The sequence below is a fragment of the Cucurbita pepo genome, unplaced genomic scaffold (assembly GCF_002806865.2).
Source record: "Cucurbita pepo subsp. pepo cultivar mu-cu-16 unplaced genomic scaffold, ASM280686v2 Cp4.1_scaffold000176, whole genome shotgun sequence".
Taxonomy (NCBI): domain Eukaryota; kingdom Viridiplantae; phylum Streptophyta; class Magnoliopsida; order Cucurbitales; family Cucurbitaceae; genus Cucurbita; species Cucurbita pepo.
Window position 1 is genome coordinate 165,751 of NW_019646450.1, and position 16,676 is coordinate 182,426.

At 36.0% G+C, this 16,676-nt stretch overlaps 2 protein-coding genes, 1 long non-coding RNA gene and 1 other non-coding gene across 6 annotated transcripts; 1 reads left to right on the forward strand and 3 right to left on the reverse strand.

Moving 5' to 3' along the window:
- Positions 1-3,544: 3,544 nt before the first annotated feature.
- Positions 3,545-8,442, reverse strand: LOC111784250. Its single transcript, XR_002813505.1, has 2 exons — positions 8,134-8,442; positions 3,545-4,017 (listed from the first exon to the last, which is right to left on the reverse strand). It is a non-coding gene; the product is annotated as an uncharacterized LOC111784250 (long non-coding RNA).
- On the forward strand, positions 4,586-6,716 carry LOC111784249 (WAT1-related protein At1g09380-like). The gene is made up of 7 exons (XM_023665034.1): positions 4,586-4,932; positions 5,022-5,084; positions 5,167-5,283; positions 5,379-5,631; positions 5,724-5,885; positions 6,131-6,282; positions 6,369-6,716. The coding sequence occupies exons 1-7, from the start codon at positions 4,751-4,753 to the stop codon at positions 6,556-6,558; spliced, it is 1,119 nt and encodes a 372-aa protein (XP_023520802.1). The 5' UTR covers positions 4,586-4,750; the 3' UTR covers positions 6,559-6,716.
- TRNAI-AAU lies at positions 8,402-8,475 on the reverse strand. The gene has a single exon. It is a non-coding gene; the product is annotated as a tRNA-Ile (tRNA).
- Positions 8,476-10,026: 1,551 nt separating this feature from the next.
- LOC111784243 (shaggy-related protein kinase alpha) lies at positions 10,027-16,409 on the reverse strand. 3 transcript variants are annotated; one of them, XM_023665029.1, is made up of 13 exons: positions 16,219-16,409; positions 15,221-15,396; positions 15,003-15,095; positions 14,781-14,840; positions 14,300-14,572; positions 12,824-12,898; positions 12,675-12,731; positions 12,443-12,583; positions 12,295-12,345; positions 11,738-11,833; positions 11,572-11,655; positions 10,795-10,897; positions 10,027-10,664 (listed from the first exon to the last, which is right to left on the reverse strand). In XM_023665029.1, exons 2-13 carry the CDS (start codon positions 15,335-15,337, stop codon positions 10,582-10,584), a joined length of 1,233 nt encoding a protein of 410 aa, XP_023520797.1. In that variant the 5' UTR covers positions 15,338-15,396; positions 16,219-16,409; the 3' UTR covers positions 10,027-10,581. The 3 variants fall into 3 exon arrangements, with proteins under 3 accessions (XP_023520797.1, XP_023520798.1, XP_023520799.1); XM_023665030.1 differs by lacking the exon at positions 16,219-16,409 and adding an exon at positions 16,103-16,212; XM_023665031.1 differs by lacking the exon at positions 16,219-16,409 and adding an exon at positions 16,000-16,084.
- Between the last annotated feature and the right edge of the window lie 267 nt (positions 16,410-16,676).

The following is a 16,676-nucleotide window of genomic DNA, read 5'->3' on the forward strand; positions in this document are numbered from 1 at the left end:
AAAAAAAAAAAAAAAAAAAAAAAAAAAAAAAAAAAAAAAAAAAAAAAAAATCACGCTGGAAATCGGGTGAAGAAGACGAATCCACCGGGTCAGACCCGAACTGGTTAATTCGACCCGCAACCGAATCCGTAACGTGACGGCCCAACACAAGAGTCACTCCAACCTGCAATGCCTGCAGCCCGAAACCTAACAGTCCACGTTGAAGCCCAACTACTCGAAGCCCACCTGCAGCTGCCCAGCACCGCGCTGCGAACCGACTTAGCCGGCACACGCGGCAACGTCCTATTGCACCACGTGTCAACCTGCAGCAAAAAGAACCCCTCGGCTACATGGCTCGACTCGGCTCCGCGTAGTCCTTCGGCTAAAAAACAGCTTAAACGGCTCATTTTGACAATTATGATACCGATCCCTATGTTTTTTTACCCTCTTTGAGCAACCCTAATTAAGGTTAGTATATACTCTATTTCACACATTTAAGTTGAATTTTTAAATTAGAATTGTGAAATACTAACGAAAGGAATTGGACAACCTAATAGGAAATGAATCCCAACGACATTTAGAGCAACTTTGAGGAGTGAAAACTTAGCAAACTTGAAAGTAGGAAAATGCCGGCTAAGGCCAACCAAGTAAGTGACCTTACTATAAGATAGAGTAGGTAATTGTTTGATGCATGACGACACGTGCCTAGTGGCACCATCACATGTCCTTTATGCTTTATGATTATGATGTATGATGATGTGTATGAGTTATATGATGACATTTTACGATGATCATGATGTGTTTATGATGACGTTGTATGATGATGACAATGCATGTTAAAACGATGACGTACATGATGTTACTTCCTTGATATGACGTTGTTTTCCATATTAAGACGAGAAGCATGTTATGAATGAAATACTATATTAAGAAGATGACTTTCATAGGACACAACCCTAGTTAGTATTAATAATAATGACACAATGAAGACTACATGTATACTACTGATAGTAATATAAAGATGAAATTAGGGTTGTGTCATGAAGATGTTTTAAAGACAAAAAACCATAGGGACCTCGTGCTTTTCTGTATGTACATAAGCATCGGGATACTTCCCTTTTTACAATGATGAGTATGAACGCGTACGCTACGATGATGATGGTAATCATGTCGTGCATGTCACTCAGGGGTCTGCTGACCTTCGAACGTTGCTACGGACAACTAGCTCGACTATGATGAGTCTAGGGGGTGTGAATCGTCTAGGGATTCACGCTTGCATGTGTGAGTCGTGTGTAGGGAAGTATTGCACATCCAATTTAGTTCGGACTAGAAGTTGCCTCTAGGGTGTTTTAATGATAGGTTCCTAAAACATTATTGCATGTGTTTGCATTTTCACGACCCTTATAGTGGGATCACTTACTTAGTATTCTTTGAAATACTCAGGCCGTGTGCTACATCATTTTCAAATAAAGGCAAGGCGCGCCTGTATGGTTGACGACGACATCGCAATCGGAGACCATGCCACATGTATAGACTAGTAGCATATTTAATTTCTTAAACTTAAGTTAGAATAGATTGTTATGGATTTCATGTTTTTAATTAATTATCATTATTATTTTTTATTTTATTTTTGAATTATGTTTTGAACACATAAGACGATGACCATGTTTTCAACAAAATATGAAACTTCATACACCTTAAAGTTGTTCATAAGATAGGACGAAAGATAATTTTGTTTGAGGTCCTGATACTCATTATGCCTAGCATTGAATAGACTGGGTATTCACCTTATCAATATCTCAAATCAATGATGGATTTTTTTTAGTGCCTAAATGGGGCACTCGATTCGGACCGAACCTTTCTTTTGTCAGGCTACTGTTCTCTTGTTTTGTTCCCTAAAAGTAATGGAGTAAGACATCGATTTCTCAATAAGATCAACCTTTTTGATTACATGATGTACTTCTCTGAAAAACATTGGCGCGCGTGTAAACGAGGTGCTCTACCAACTGAGCTATAGCCCTTGTGCTTGTGATACATATCTTATCATGTAGATTATTTCTTGTCAAGATGAATATTCTCTGATCCATTTTGTTGATTTGTTTGATTGGTATTGCTTATCAATAATATTAGATTTATAATCTATCGATGTTATAGGGCCCATTTGTATTTGTTTTTCTTTGTGATGATAGATGACGTTATGTTTATGTTTAAAATTATGAAATTGAAGATGATGTTTTAAGAGTTATATTTCATATATGAAATTAGACTAAGATGACGGTAACGACTTTAGGTAGCTAAAATCTAAGGTCGTTACAATATCTACAATTTTTAAAGAAATATTTAAAGTTTATATATTTAGATAATTATAATTGACTTTTTAGATTTTTTTAAAATCTTTTTTAGATTTAAAATTTATATTCATTTATAAATTATACCTAATGTCGTGTTTGTTTAAAGTGTTACAATGAAGGACAATAGTAAATCGTGAAGAAAAAAAAAAATACTAATTTTAAGTTTGAGGAGGTAAAACAAGAGAAAGACGGGAGATTTAAAAAATTCATAGCTTTATTTTTCGGATTAAAATAAATTTACAATTGAGTTTTGAAATCTATGAAAAATAGTTTAATGGAGAAGAAGGAAATCTATGAAAACACGTGTAACGATCTACTTTTCAAGACTCGAGCCATAGACCTTTATATACTGACACAAGACTTATAAAAAAACTCGATAAAAGAAGGTTTTAAGAGGTTCAAGCCATAGACCTCTATATTGACACAAGACTTATAAAAAAAAACTCAAAAAAACTTTTCTATTTAAAACATGAGACAACGAGTGGGAAAAATGGTCAAAGAATATACATACACGTAAATTAATTAAAGTAGTAAATATTTATAAGATGAATACTCAGGAGGACAACATACAAAATAAACAAGAACTAGAACACACTAAGAGAAAATACAACGGTACAAAAAGAAGACTCTAGTGTATATGATCTTTTATAGCAACACGGCTCTAGAACGCTCCCGCTCTCAATCAGCTCCTCGGCTACCATATGAAAAATCTAAAGTAGCAAGAAAGAATATAAAAATGTACTCACTAAGCAACCTACATACAGGCACTAAACTAAATCCAACATGAAGCTAAATACCACGTGTCTAGGCGCTAAGCTATTGGGAGTTAACCCTAAGTCCAGAGGCTTATCTAAGATCCTAGTGGGTTTTGGGTATTCTAAACCAAGAGTTCTTCGTGTTCTAGTTCTATCGAAGTCTTGGATGGTTCGCCTAGACTGACACTGATGGGACTTTATATTGGGATCCTAAGCTTCCTTAGAGCCCATCAAACTCCAAATGCGTCGTAAATGATCCAAATAGAGGGGAAACAAACCACACAATCAATAATGGTGCCCACCTTAAACAAAAAATCCTTTACTTTCAATCCATATAATAGATTCAAACTAACAAAGAATGCCTAAAGTTTATTTCAACAATTTAATTTTAGGATTTTTTGTTCTTTTGTAAGTTTTGCCATAAAAGAGGCAACTTTACTGATATAAAACGGTACCGAATTAAAAACACGGGTCAAAGTTTATATTCTTAGAGGCAAACACTTGTTTATTGAATTCACCAAAATACAAACTTATCCTACGCGATGCCACGTACGCTTACATTATGAGCAACAATTAAATATAGATAAAGGGACAAAAGTAAAAGAAGTCCATTAATCTCATTACTAATGTTAAGTCCCATACGTATTCCTAGAATTCATGTGCATGAAAGAGGGGAACGTAAAACTAAAGAACTCCTCTTCCTTCAAAGCCCAACATTTCAGATTGATGAATACGTAGATTCACCAAATAGATATCAATTTTGCTTCTTTCTACAAAATCCAATCACAATATGGAGCTTCTTGGTACCACAACCTAACAATTTCCTTTTCCAAAAGCTTCATCTTTTGGGTTTAAAAGGAAAATATCATTGGACACCAAAATCTACTCACGACCCCCACTTTCTTTTGTTTGATTCTCAGATATTTTGAAACCTGAACTTTCATCCATGTTAACAGTTTTCTTATAACTTTCAAAGATAATGAAAATAAAACGAACCCAAATAAGATTCTAAGATCAATATATGGATTGAAAGTAAAGGAGAATGATAAAAAGTATGGCATAAAATATGTAGATACCTGAACTTTCATCAAATTTCACTATTTTGATTAACTTTTTACGGTTTTGAACAAATGGGCAACAGATAAGACTTAGAAGATCGATACAAGGGTCAAAAGTTTGAAAGGGGAGGGATGAAAAATATAAAGTATATATATATAATAAATAAATAAATAAACATATAGAGGTAGACTTAGGAGAAGGCAGATGATGAAGCAAGTAGCAGAAAATGTTCCAGATTCCATGGGGATGGTGGCGGAAAGAAATCAGTTGCTTGAAGTTACATAATCTGATGAGGCCTAAGAGGACAAAAACAAAATTTAAGGCTGCTTTTATGGTGTAAGCAGTAAGCTCTGTTTTTGGTGCCATGCAAAATGGCCTACCCATACCCTTCCTTCTACATATTAATCTTAATATCATTCTCCTCCTTTTAAACGGTTAGCTTTTGCTTTTTTCAACGCTATAGATTTTTTATTTAGAAATTTCTGTTATTGATCATCATCATCATCTTCTTCTTCTTCTTCTTCTTCATTCCTCATCTATATAAAATGGCTTCTCCACTCTCACAAACCACTCAGCCTCGGAAGAGAAAGGGAAACAGAGAGAGCTATGGCTGGTGGTAGTGATTTGTTGCCACTCTTGGCTATGGTGGTTGTCCAGTTCCTGTATGCAGGCTTGAATATTACATCAAAGTTAGCCATGGAGTTTGGGATGAATCCAATGGTTCTAGTTGCTTACAGGCAGATGTTTGGTACCATAGCCATAGCTCCTTGTGCTTACTGGTTTGAGAGGTATGTCTACTTTTTTACATCTCATTTTACTTCATAACTTGAGTTATTAAGAGTATATATATACTATTAACAAGCAAATGACTGTGCAGAAAAGGGAGACCCAAGATTACAAAGCCTATCCTGTTTCAGATTCTACTGTGTTCCTTAACTGGGTAAGCAAAACCACTGCTAAGCTTTGTAAAACACTAAATATAAGAAGATTCTACTCTATAATCCTATAAACATGACATGCAGGGCAACAGGAAATCAAGTGTTTTACTATGTTGGGTTAAAATATTCATCCCCCACCATCGCATGTGCATTGACCAATGTCCTGCCTGCTGCCACTTTTCTCCTCGCTCTTCTTTTCAGGTATCTAAAGTTTCCTTCTCTTTTCACTCACCATTTTAAAATCATCGCCACTCATTTCTGCACTGCATTTCAATACAATTAATCTTGTTTGGTAGACAAGAATCTGTGGGGATCAGGACAACCCCAGGTGCAGCCAAGGTGATGGGGACTGTTGTGTGCGTCGGAGGGGCAATGTTGCTGTCGTTCTACCATGGACAAACCATCAACCTGGGTGAATCTGGGATTCATTGGAAGTATGCCGAGATGATGAGGGGGGGAAGTTCCAGCAGCCAAGGCGGCAGCGCCATCTGGGGCTCTCTCTACTTGATCATAAGCTCTGTTGCTTGGGCGGCTTGGTTTGTAATCCAAGTCAGTGTGTTTTTTAACTTTGCTTCTTTAACAACTTCGCTTCTTTCTTTTTTGCTGAGCCAAATCTAAGACACTACTGTTAATTCCTGCAGGCAAGGGTTAACTCTCAGTTTCCAGCTCCCTACACAAGCACGGCTATCATGACTTTCATGGCAACCATTCAATGTGGAGCAATCGCCGTTGGCATTGAGCACAACACAGCTGCAGCTTGGTCATTGAAAAGTCCAATCCGCCTTGTTGGTGCTCTCTATGCGGTATCATTGTTCCTTCTCCAACTAACCTTCTCCTGAACAGAATTGAGAATCTCTGACCATCAAGAATCTGATGAAGAAATCTCAATTACTGATTCCTTTTCTTTTCACAATACAAAGGATTCGCAGATGTTGTCCATTTCAAACTAAACACACATCAATTTGCTACTACAACCTACACAAAAAGCTTAATTAATACTAATGACCATAATAATCTTCTCCTCTCTAACTAAGTTTTACATTTCCAGGGAGTGGCGTGCTCAGGGGTTGCATTTTGCCTAACCTCCTGGAGTATCCAAAAGAAAGGTCCTCTCTATGCCTCAGTTTTCAGCCCCTTCTTGCTCATTATCGTGGCTATTTTCAGCTGGGCCTTCTTTCAAGAAAAGTTATACGTAGGAACGTGAGTATCTACAAGTTCCGATCGACAAGTTTATATTGTATATTGAACTTGGGTTCAAATGCCAACAAAAAACATGGTTGTCTCAGTGTTGTAGGGTCATTGTTGATTGTTGTTGGGCTATATGCTGTCCTATGGGGAAAGACCAAAGAGGTGAAACTACAACAGGTTATTGAAATGGCGGCAGTAGCAGAGGCAAAGCTGGATGAGTGTAATACCAAAGATGACTTGGAAGAACAGTCGTATGTGGTTTCAAATGGAAATATTGTCCATAAGTAATAGATGAGAGAAAGGAGTAAGAAAGGTAATACAGATCAAAATCCATTCACTTTCAACAGAAGACAGAGTTAAGAAAGAAGATGTTCAAAGGAAGGCATAGCATCTCCAACGGTTGTATCCCTTTTATGAAATGAAATTTTACGTTGTTCAAGTCTCAATATTCACTACTTTACATTCTAGAGAAAAATCATCATACAAAAAACTCATTGTAGCTTATCAAATTACAACAACTGTTATTATCCTCCAAAATGTGCATCTTCAAGATCATAATCCTTAAGTAATCAAAATACCAGAAGGCAGCAGCAGAAATGGAATCAGTCATTTAAATATGAGGAGAATACCACAAATGTTTAGGTGGTCTTGGTCTGCAGAAGTCCAATGACGGTCTAGGAGTTGTGCACCTAGTGTACTGCTTGCATAGCTAGAGAGGTGACAGTGTAGCCGAAGGATACGAGTAAGGAAGATATTGATGAAGAGGACCCAACCTTCTAATAGTTTGTTGGGCGATATGTATAGAGGGAAATGAAGGACTGAACAAAATAGAAGCCGCTCTCCTGGATGATGGACAACAAATTGGGGAGAAAAAACGCAAGAAACTGGATTATTTGCAAGTAGCAGCAACAGTTTCTAAATGCCTGATGCCAGAGAGAGAGAGAGAGAGAGAGAAAGAACAAGAGACTGCATTATTTGCAAAACGTGCAACTGGCAATAACAGCTTTCATTACTTGCAATTGGTAGAGGCATGATGAGAGAATTAGTCAAGCTAACCAAGTTAGCCAGTCTAATGAAATCATGGGTACTAGAACACTAGATTCAGCTTAATGATTCGTTGGACAAGTATTAGAGAAAAAGCAACTTAGAGCAATGGGATTTGGCATCAAAGACATCTGGCATATCTATTCAACCAAGTCCGAGAGGAACCTCATACATGTCCACACTTTTCAATATCCAAGGAGTTTCCAGAAAGAGAGGTAAAGAAAGTAAAAGAGGCAATAAGAGATCAAGAACAAGATTAAACTTGATGACTTTTTTCCATTTTTTCCAGACGTGATGATGGATCTTTGTTTGCTTCTTTACTTAAATACCTTTCGACTTTGCTTGGATGTATCGTCTAATTTTTCGAAGTGAATGTGATCCAGCTTGTCTGAACTCAAATCATACAGAACTATATGAAAAACATTCAACTTTATAAGAATAAATTTTCTTGATGTAATAGCAATTCCCAAACAAGATGACCTACTTTTGAAGGTAATGTGGTATAGAAATCAATATCATGAATTAAAATAAGAACACCCTATGAATAGGTAACGAAATTAAAGGTTTTCATGAATTCTGTTTGATGGATGACTATGATAATGGGGTTTAAGCATTTTCTAGTTCTTTCTCTAAATGTTGCAAGGAGAAAAGGAAGACTTCTTACAGCCTAAGAACTCTGTTTGAGCTGAACAAGAAGTTCTCTTCTCCGTGAAGTGAAGCCGGAGAAGTCTGTTTAGCGGTCGATGGAGAAAGAAGGAATCGAGGCGTGACATTGTAAATGATAATTTTAAAAGATGTAAAAACTTGATTGGGACTTACCAGCACCAATGGATCCGACAAGAAGGCAGCGATCAACCAGCGTTGAGGATGAGGGGGTTGGAACCTGGCGGAGGCTCACCGTGGGTTCTAAGGTAAGTGAATCGGCAGAGGCCATGGATGACGATGGTGGAGGATTGCAATTGGGGGCACAGAAACGGAGTTTTTTAAAACACGGATCGAAGAGGAAACAAATGGAATTCAGAAATTGGGTAGGAGGGTGATGGACAAAGAACGGGAATTTTAAAACAAAAAACGTTAAAAACTTGTTTGGCCCATGCAGGTTTCGAACCTGCGACCTTCGCGTTATTAGCACGACGCTCTAACCAACTGAGCTAATAGGCCGCTTGTGTCAACTTTGTCTGTTTATTATAAATATATCAAATAAGACATATTTCTTTTTTTTTTCCCCTATTTTGTTCTTTTTAATACATTTGTTTACTTTATTAAATTCCAAATGGGAATCAATTTTTTTCATCTTATGAACTAAATTCCAAACCAATGAGGGGGCAATATTTCAAATTTAGTTAATTATGGGGCTATTTTTCTAAATTTACAATCCTTAGGGTCATTTTTATAAAATGCTAATTTTTGTAAATTTGGTTTATTAGGAGGCTTGTCATTACAAATTGCATTTCATGTAGGTTATATTCCCAATTTACCCTCTTAGGCTATTTTTTCAAAAATACCCATTTTAGGGCTACTTTTCCAAATTTGCCCATAACATAGAATTAAACTTGAATAACTTTACCCAAAACCCTGGTAATTCATTTACATAGCTTCTATATATAGAGTAGGTGTTGCACTTTAGAAGGGTAATATGGAAGAGAATGCTATGGATTTTTAAGATGCATGTTGTTTTAATAGGAAAGAGGATGAGATGTTGTGATTTGTGCTCTTGGTGATTGAACTTGCACAAATATTTAGATAATATATTCCATGCTTTACAGAGTTATTTCCCTAACAAAGCAAGCATAATGTGCTAAGTTAATAATAAGACACTAAAGTTACTAGGATTGGATGCAATGAGTAGAAACGTCTATTTAACCTCCGAGGTGTGGCTTTCTTAACAGTATGCTAGAAAGTCTATTTAACCTCCGAGGTGTGGCTTTCTTAACAGTATGCTAGAAAAAACAGGGGCTCACCGACCCTTGAGAATTAGCACCACCACGGTCGCCACCACCCAGCGTCACTTTAAGATTTCTAGAAAATTCTGTGAGGTCTTTCCTGCTCATACTGAATTATCTATCTTAAGGCTGGAAGCATAAAAGTATATTAGAATTTGGCATTGTGAAGCTGAAATGTGACAAAAGACAAGCATCAAGGTATAGATACTTTATAAATTTCAAGAATATTATGATAGGAACTTGCAGTGCCTCATCTGAAAACATGAGAAACTCCCTCACTCAACCACAAAATCTCCTGACGGTTTCTTTTTTGTGGTAACTCTTGCATATTCTCCACAAACTTCTTTACAAGGACAACCAGAACCATTACTTACAGAGAAAACAATGGCAGATCTAGCACAGGCTTCACATACATTTCAGACGAGTGGTAGTAATAATCTTTTACACAGATTTCAAACCAGTGATGGGAGAAGATGATCTTCCTTTGCCCTTACAAACCGTATAGAAAACAAGATCAATGATCAGTGGCAAAAGCTATGTTCAAAATCACTTCAATATGTTAAACATTCTAGTATCATTGATCAGATTAAAGAACCATATACTCTCCCACCGCCATGTTCAAGGAATTAAAGGAGAGCACTCAAAAAAGAAGTAAAAACAACCTTGTTTTCTTACAATTCCCAGTGGCAATGACCATATAATTCTCTTATCTCTATCAAGCAAAGCAGAAGGGAGAAGGGTCCCCCGCCAATCTAACTGCGAATGAATCTGAACAAAGGAAAGTAATTTTTAAATAAAATTGAAACAAAAATATATACATACATGGGGCCCTTTCTGATCTGAGGGTGTGGGGACAAAGAAAAGATGTGAAGAGCAGGAAGAAGATGGAAGTGTATTTTCATAGAAGTGTACAAGAGAGAAAGTAGATACATCATCATCATCATCTGCACATGGAGATAAAAGGTTGATACATACTTGGCACACATGTTTTTTCCAATAATAAGACTGTGTAGCCAGGTCAGTCAGTCCCGTCAAGGGCAACCGGACCAAGAAATCCGCTGCCAACTTCACCTTAACTACATCCAAATCCTAATACAGATTAACAAACTTGAACCCAAATTCAATACACATGAAACATTAGATAGAGTTGTTACCCATTCATTAAGAGCATATCTAGATCTGCTCTTTCCAAAACAAGGGTAGTGGGTAATACAGAGATATACTGATAGCAAACAGGAGGAATAGCACAGATTGGACTGGGACACCCGTAGCTTTCTTTGTCGAGACAACACCACTGGTGAAATGGTTACGTTTCTAATCGAATTCACGACCCAAGAAAGGAGCATTGTTTTCGTGCATGTTCTGGTATCAATTTCACCAATATCTCAACAGGCACACCTTTCAATTCTAGTAAAATGAAGCAGCACCAGCAGCAACATTAAAGGAAGAAGATTAATTAGCAGTCCTACTAGAACAATAGTTCAGATGAAAACTAATTGCACTTATATTTTTTTTTACAAAAAATTTCTGACTATACCATGAGCTTTGAAGTTGAATAGTGGTGGAAGGAAGCGTCCATTAGGCAGTCGGGTATTTGGATCACGAAGCTCATCAAAAAATTGATGAGTCAAGGCATCCAACTGTATCATGGGTCAAAAGGAATTAATTAAGTCTAACAGTATAATTGGGAAACTCTTATTATTACCAAGTGCAGATATATAAGAATATGAGAGCAGGTAGTGTCTTGCACATAAAGATGACAATAGTTGCAACTATGCTATCCCATAGGGCTAAAAGTCAAAAGATCGATGATATCGGATTGAATTTCAGAGGTCCTTTTTAGGTGGCAGTATTTACATAGTTCGACAAGACAACCACCCAAATAAAGATCCTTTTATAGCCACCCATTCCTTCTTATATTTGATCAACCAACATCCACAACCAAACCTAGAACTGATACAAGGAACCATGTTACAGAAGAGTGTCTTCTCCAATCAACGATATAGCATTTACAAATACAACAAAAGTAAGCTAGTAACTGATAAGCCACAAATGATCAAGTAAACTTCTTAAACAGGCCAAGGTTAGGAACCATCCATATATGATCAAACAATAGTTCCAAAAAAAAAAAAAGTTAAAGATGACAGAAGATAACGAGGAGAAAACACATACTGTCATCAGAATTTTAAAGTAGATCAAGAAAAAAAAAAAAGAATCAGTGTATAGCTTTCATTTCATCTGAACAGCCCATCAAATATGAAATATAGACGCTAGGCATTAGCATGGCAAGTCTGCAGTAAGACCAGGTACTTACCGCTGTGCACCTTAGATTAGGAGAGTATTGCAATAGTCTTGACACAAGATCAACAGCTTCCGGTGGCATTCGTTTGTGAAATATCTGCATGATAAATTAATGCCTAAATGCATAGTTCAGAAAGAGTAATAAATAACATACATACAACATTTTCAAATACAATTACCTTGTGCCATGGATGAGCTTTAATTTGAGGGAATTTATACTCTGTATAGTTGGGATTCATGCATTTAATTTCTTCCCTGGTAGGAGTGCCCAAAACCTACAAAAACAAGTTCTATTACATACAAAAAAGTACAAAAAACCTTAAAACAAACTTAAGAATGAAGTAAGAACTGCAGGAGGAAAATGGTAAACATCCTCAGGCTCACAAGTCACAATATTAAAAGAGCAGTTTTGTGTCATCCAAGAAAAAACCCAAGATATAACCAGCCAATACAAATCAATGGCTCAAGAGTTAAACATATAACATTAAAAACACAAGACAGTATATTTACTTTTTTCTTTTAAGAAAGAAAAGAAAAATGTGATAAGAAGATGAGGTTCATACAATTCTAAAAGATTGATTTTACTTTATAATAATAAGTCACGAAAATCTTGACGAGTCTCCGGATTTTCTAGACTAAATCATATTGAAAAGACAGCTTAAAACTGAATATGATTGACAAGTGTTAGGAGCATGAGTTGCAATATTTACTCAGAAATTTGAAATGTCAAAACTACCTTAATGATTTCCACAAGCTGATCAACTCCACTCTCTCCAGGAAAAAGAGGCTGATACAAAATAAATGAAGGAAAAAAAAAATCTTTAGTTTCCATAAAATCTCATACGAAGAAACATTCAAAATATCAAATGCACACAACCAACTACCTGACCAAGCAACAGCTCAGCAAGAACACAGCCTGCAGACCATATATCAATTGCGGTAGTATACTCTGTTGCTCCAAAAATAAGCTCAGGAGCTCTGTAGTATCTTGAACAGATGTAGGATATATTTGGTTCCCCTTTTACCTGTATAACACAGAATACAGTTGTATCTGGTCAGTCAGACAACAATCAGCCAACTGATCTTTTATTTCAAGAAAAAGAAGAAATCACACACCAAGACTTTTGCACTCCCAAAATCACATAGTTTAACCTGGTGAGTATGCGGGTTCACCTGCATAAATTGATAGAACGAAGAAACAAATTACATGTAGATATCAGGAGAAACTAATGAGGACCAGAATTCTTGTTTTTTTTTCAGCTTACCAAAAGATTTTGAGGTTTAATATCCCGGTGGCACACCCCAATACAACGATGGATATATGACAATGCTCTAAAGATCTGTGAGAATACCATTTAGATAGATATATATAAAACTATAGAACCATCCACTATGACTTTCTGAAACAACGGAAAACTGAATAACTTTAATAGGAAAAAAAAAAAAAAAAAAAAAGAGAAACATAAGAAAAACTAATGAGTACCGAGTAATAGAAGCACAAAAACCAAAAGAACACAATAGCCCAAACCAAACCAAATAGAATGGAAGAACTACAAATCTAAGTGTTTAAATACTTGCATCAAAGCGAAATAAAAAATCTATAAATCTAAGTGTTTAAATACTTATTAGTGCAAATAATTATTGGTTAAAATTACAATATTTTCAGAAAGATTGGTTAACTAAATTGATTTGTACTTTTAACTAAGACTTTCTGTATACTGCATTTGTCAAAATAAAATATAAGGCGTCTAAGAATGATTGATTGAAAATTACATATACACGGAAAACCAAACCAAACCAAACTAACCAATTGGTTTGGTCCAAGGAGTCAACTCCAAATCAATAACCAACTGGCTGATGTTACGTTTCTTGAAAAGATATTCAGAAGAACTATACCTGGTACATGTAAAGTTTTACATAGATCACTGGCATCCTTTGGTTCAACTTGTTGTAGTGCTTTATCACCCTATGAACTGTTTCTGGGACATACTCAAGAACAAGGTTGAGATACAGTTCATCCTTTTCGGTGGTTGAGAAGAAACAATGCTTTAATGCAACAACATTTGGATGGTCAAGAAGCCGCATAGTTTGCAGTTCCCGGTTCTTGTATCTTTTATCTTGGAGAACCTTCTTTATAGCCACAGTTTCCCCAGTCTCTAAGCACTTTGCCTAAACAAGATATGGAAAATGAGAAAGGCACAAACAAAGTACACACACATCCCCAATATCTATAAAAAAAAAAAAAAAAAAAAAAAAAAAAAAAAAAAAAAAAAAAAAAAAAAAAAAAAAAAAAAAAAAAAGAGAAACATAAGAAAAACTAATGAGTACCGAGTAATAGAAGCACAAAAACCAAAAGAACACAATAGCCCAAACCAAACCAAATAGAATGGAAGAACTACAAATCTAAGTGTTTAAATACTTGCATCAAAGCGAAATAAAAAATCTATAAATCTAAGTGTTTAAATACTTATTAGTGCAAATAATTATTGGTTAAAATTACAATATTTTCAGAAAGATTGGTTAACTAAATTGATTTGTACTTTTAACTAAGACTTTCTGTATACTGCATTTGTCAAAATAAAATATAAGGCGTCTAAGAATGATTGATTGAAAATTACATATACACGGAAAACCAAACCAAACCAAACTAACCAATTGGTTTGGTCCAAGGAGTCAACTCCAAATCAATAACCAACTGGCTGATGTTACGTTTCTTGAAAAGATATTCAGAAGAACTATACCTGGTACATGTAAAGTTTTACATAGATCACTGGCATCCTTTGGTTCAACTTGTTGTAGTGCTTTATCACCCTATGAACTGTTTCTGGGACATACTCAAGAACAAGGTTGAGATACAGTTCATCCTTTTCGGTGGTTGAGAAGAAACAATGCTTTAATGCAACAACATTTGGATGGTCAAGAAGCCGCATAGTTTGCAGTTCCCGGTTCTTGTATCTTTTATCTTGGAGAACCTTCTTTATAGCCACAGTTTCCCCAGTCTCTAAGCACTTTGCCTAAACAAGATATGGAAAATGAGAAAGGCACAAACAAAGTACACACACATCCCCAATATCTATAAAAAAAAAAAAAAAAAAAAAAAAAAAANAAAAAAAAAAAAAAAAAAAAAAAAAAAAAAAAAACTGAAAAAGTAACTTTTAAGGAATAAAAGAACATGAAAATGTAAAAAGTTGCCATCAGCTGGAAATTTTTTTCAAACATTACTTGAAACACGACTCCAAATGATCCATGCCCAACAGCACGCTCTGCCATATAACTGATTGTCTGCATATTAATACCAAATACCATTAGGGGCATAGCAAACAAGAAACAAATCTATGAGAAATTTCACACTAGGGAATGTTCGACAACCCACTTGGACAACTGCACTCATGCTTATAAAATGAATGTGAGAAAAGGACTAATTTAAGATTATGCATTTCATGCCTGCTTTGGGTAGCCATTTCTACCACCAATTGTGGTCACAATAATATGGCCTGTCTCTGTCCCATTGCCATCTACAACAGTTGCTTCCACTTCCTAAGCAATTGTTTCATCTCATGAGAACTCATAGAAAAGGACAAGAACGAAGAACAAAGCTAATTCATATCAATGATAAGGATATTACAAATGGAATATAAGGGCATCAAAAGATGCAGGTGTACCTTGTCGTCTCTAATTTTCATGTCATTCAACTCCTCAGGTAACCTATCCACACCAACGTTGTTATGACCAGCTGGTTCTCTCAAACTTGAAGTAGAAACAACACCCATTGAGCCCATTTCTTGAAATTGTCACGACCTTTCTTCAGTGAATGATCCTTATAAAACTAACCATTCACCTGTTCATATCAAATAAAATAAGATAATCGTATATCTTCATTCCATAACGTCTACCACATTACTCAATCCCTTCTTCATAATTCGTGAAATATTAATATGATCTGCATCAACTATTTAACCCTGGCTTGGAAGAATAAGTCTCACTCCACTATGATTTTGACTTAATTCACCCCATTGCATTCTCCAGGAAGTTCTCAGCTCCTAGGACTCAGAAGAAAAACCCTATGTTAACTCGGACACATGATTCCACAAAAAAGGCCATAGAAATCATGACTGTTTCTGATTTTATATCCATTGACCGTTTTGCAGAAAATGAAACCAATGACCCAAAAGGTGTTCGTTCATATCTATTATTCACTCGCTTCTACATAGAGCTTCGGCTCAAACTATTTTTCATCGAAAACATCTCAAACCGGTAAAAGAACATTCTCAAGCAATCATCACAAGAAACAAAATGTGATCAGAGTTCAAAAATAAGCATAGGTCAACATATACAGTGGTGGGAGGAAAAACCAGAATATTTAGAGAAATGGTACTCGTAACCTAAGAGTCGAGGTCAAAAAAAAGCAAATACAACATAAAACATTAGATAATTAACCCACCAATTGCGTCGGAACCTGCAAAAATCATCGGACAACAAAAGAAGAGAAAAGCATAGGAAAAAGAAGACCACCAAGAAGTGGGTGATCCACGAAATGATCCTACCCCTAAGAACAGCAGGATCCAGATGAAGAACACCCACACCCATCGCATCGGAAGAAGAACACCAGAGAAATTTCGAAAAGGAAAAAAGAAGGGAATCAGAAGAAGAAAGGCATTACCGATGGAATCCAAAATTAGGAGACATGAAGGAGAGAACAGAGGGGGTTGGGGTTGGAGGGTGAAAATGGAAGGGTGAGATGTGCGAGAAAATGAGTTTTTTCCGTTTTGGGATTTGTGTTGGGAGGGAGAAGGAGAAGGAGAAGGAGAAGGAGAGAAGAAGGAAAGAGGGGTTCTTAGTTTATTGTGTATAATGTGCTGGTGACAGTCAAAAGCTGAGCCCAGCAATAGCAATGCAATTCACAAATCAATTTCTTTATTATTAAAAAAATATATAAATATACATCTTATTAATTAAGATTTAATTAAGATATCGTTGATTTGATTGCATTGTGTCACAGTCATGCTTAAAAAGGGCGATTGTGACATATTGCATACACTCCAATTTTCGAACCAACTTGATTGAATTGAATTCGTCAAAACTCAAAACGTATTCCGCAACGACAATTCCTGATAATGC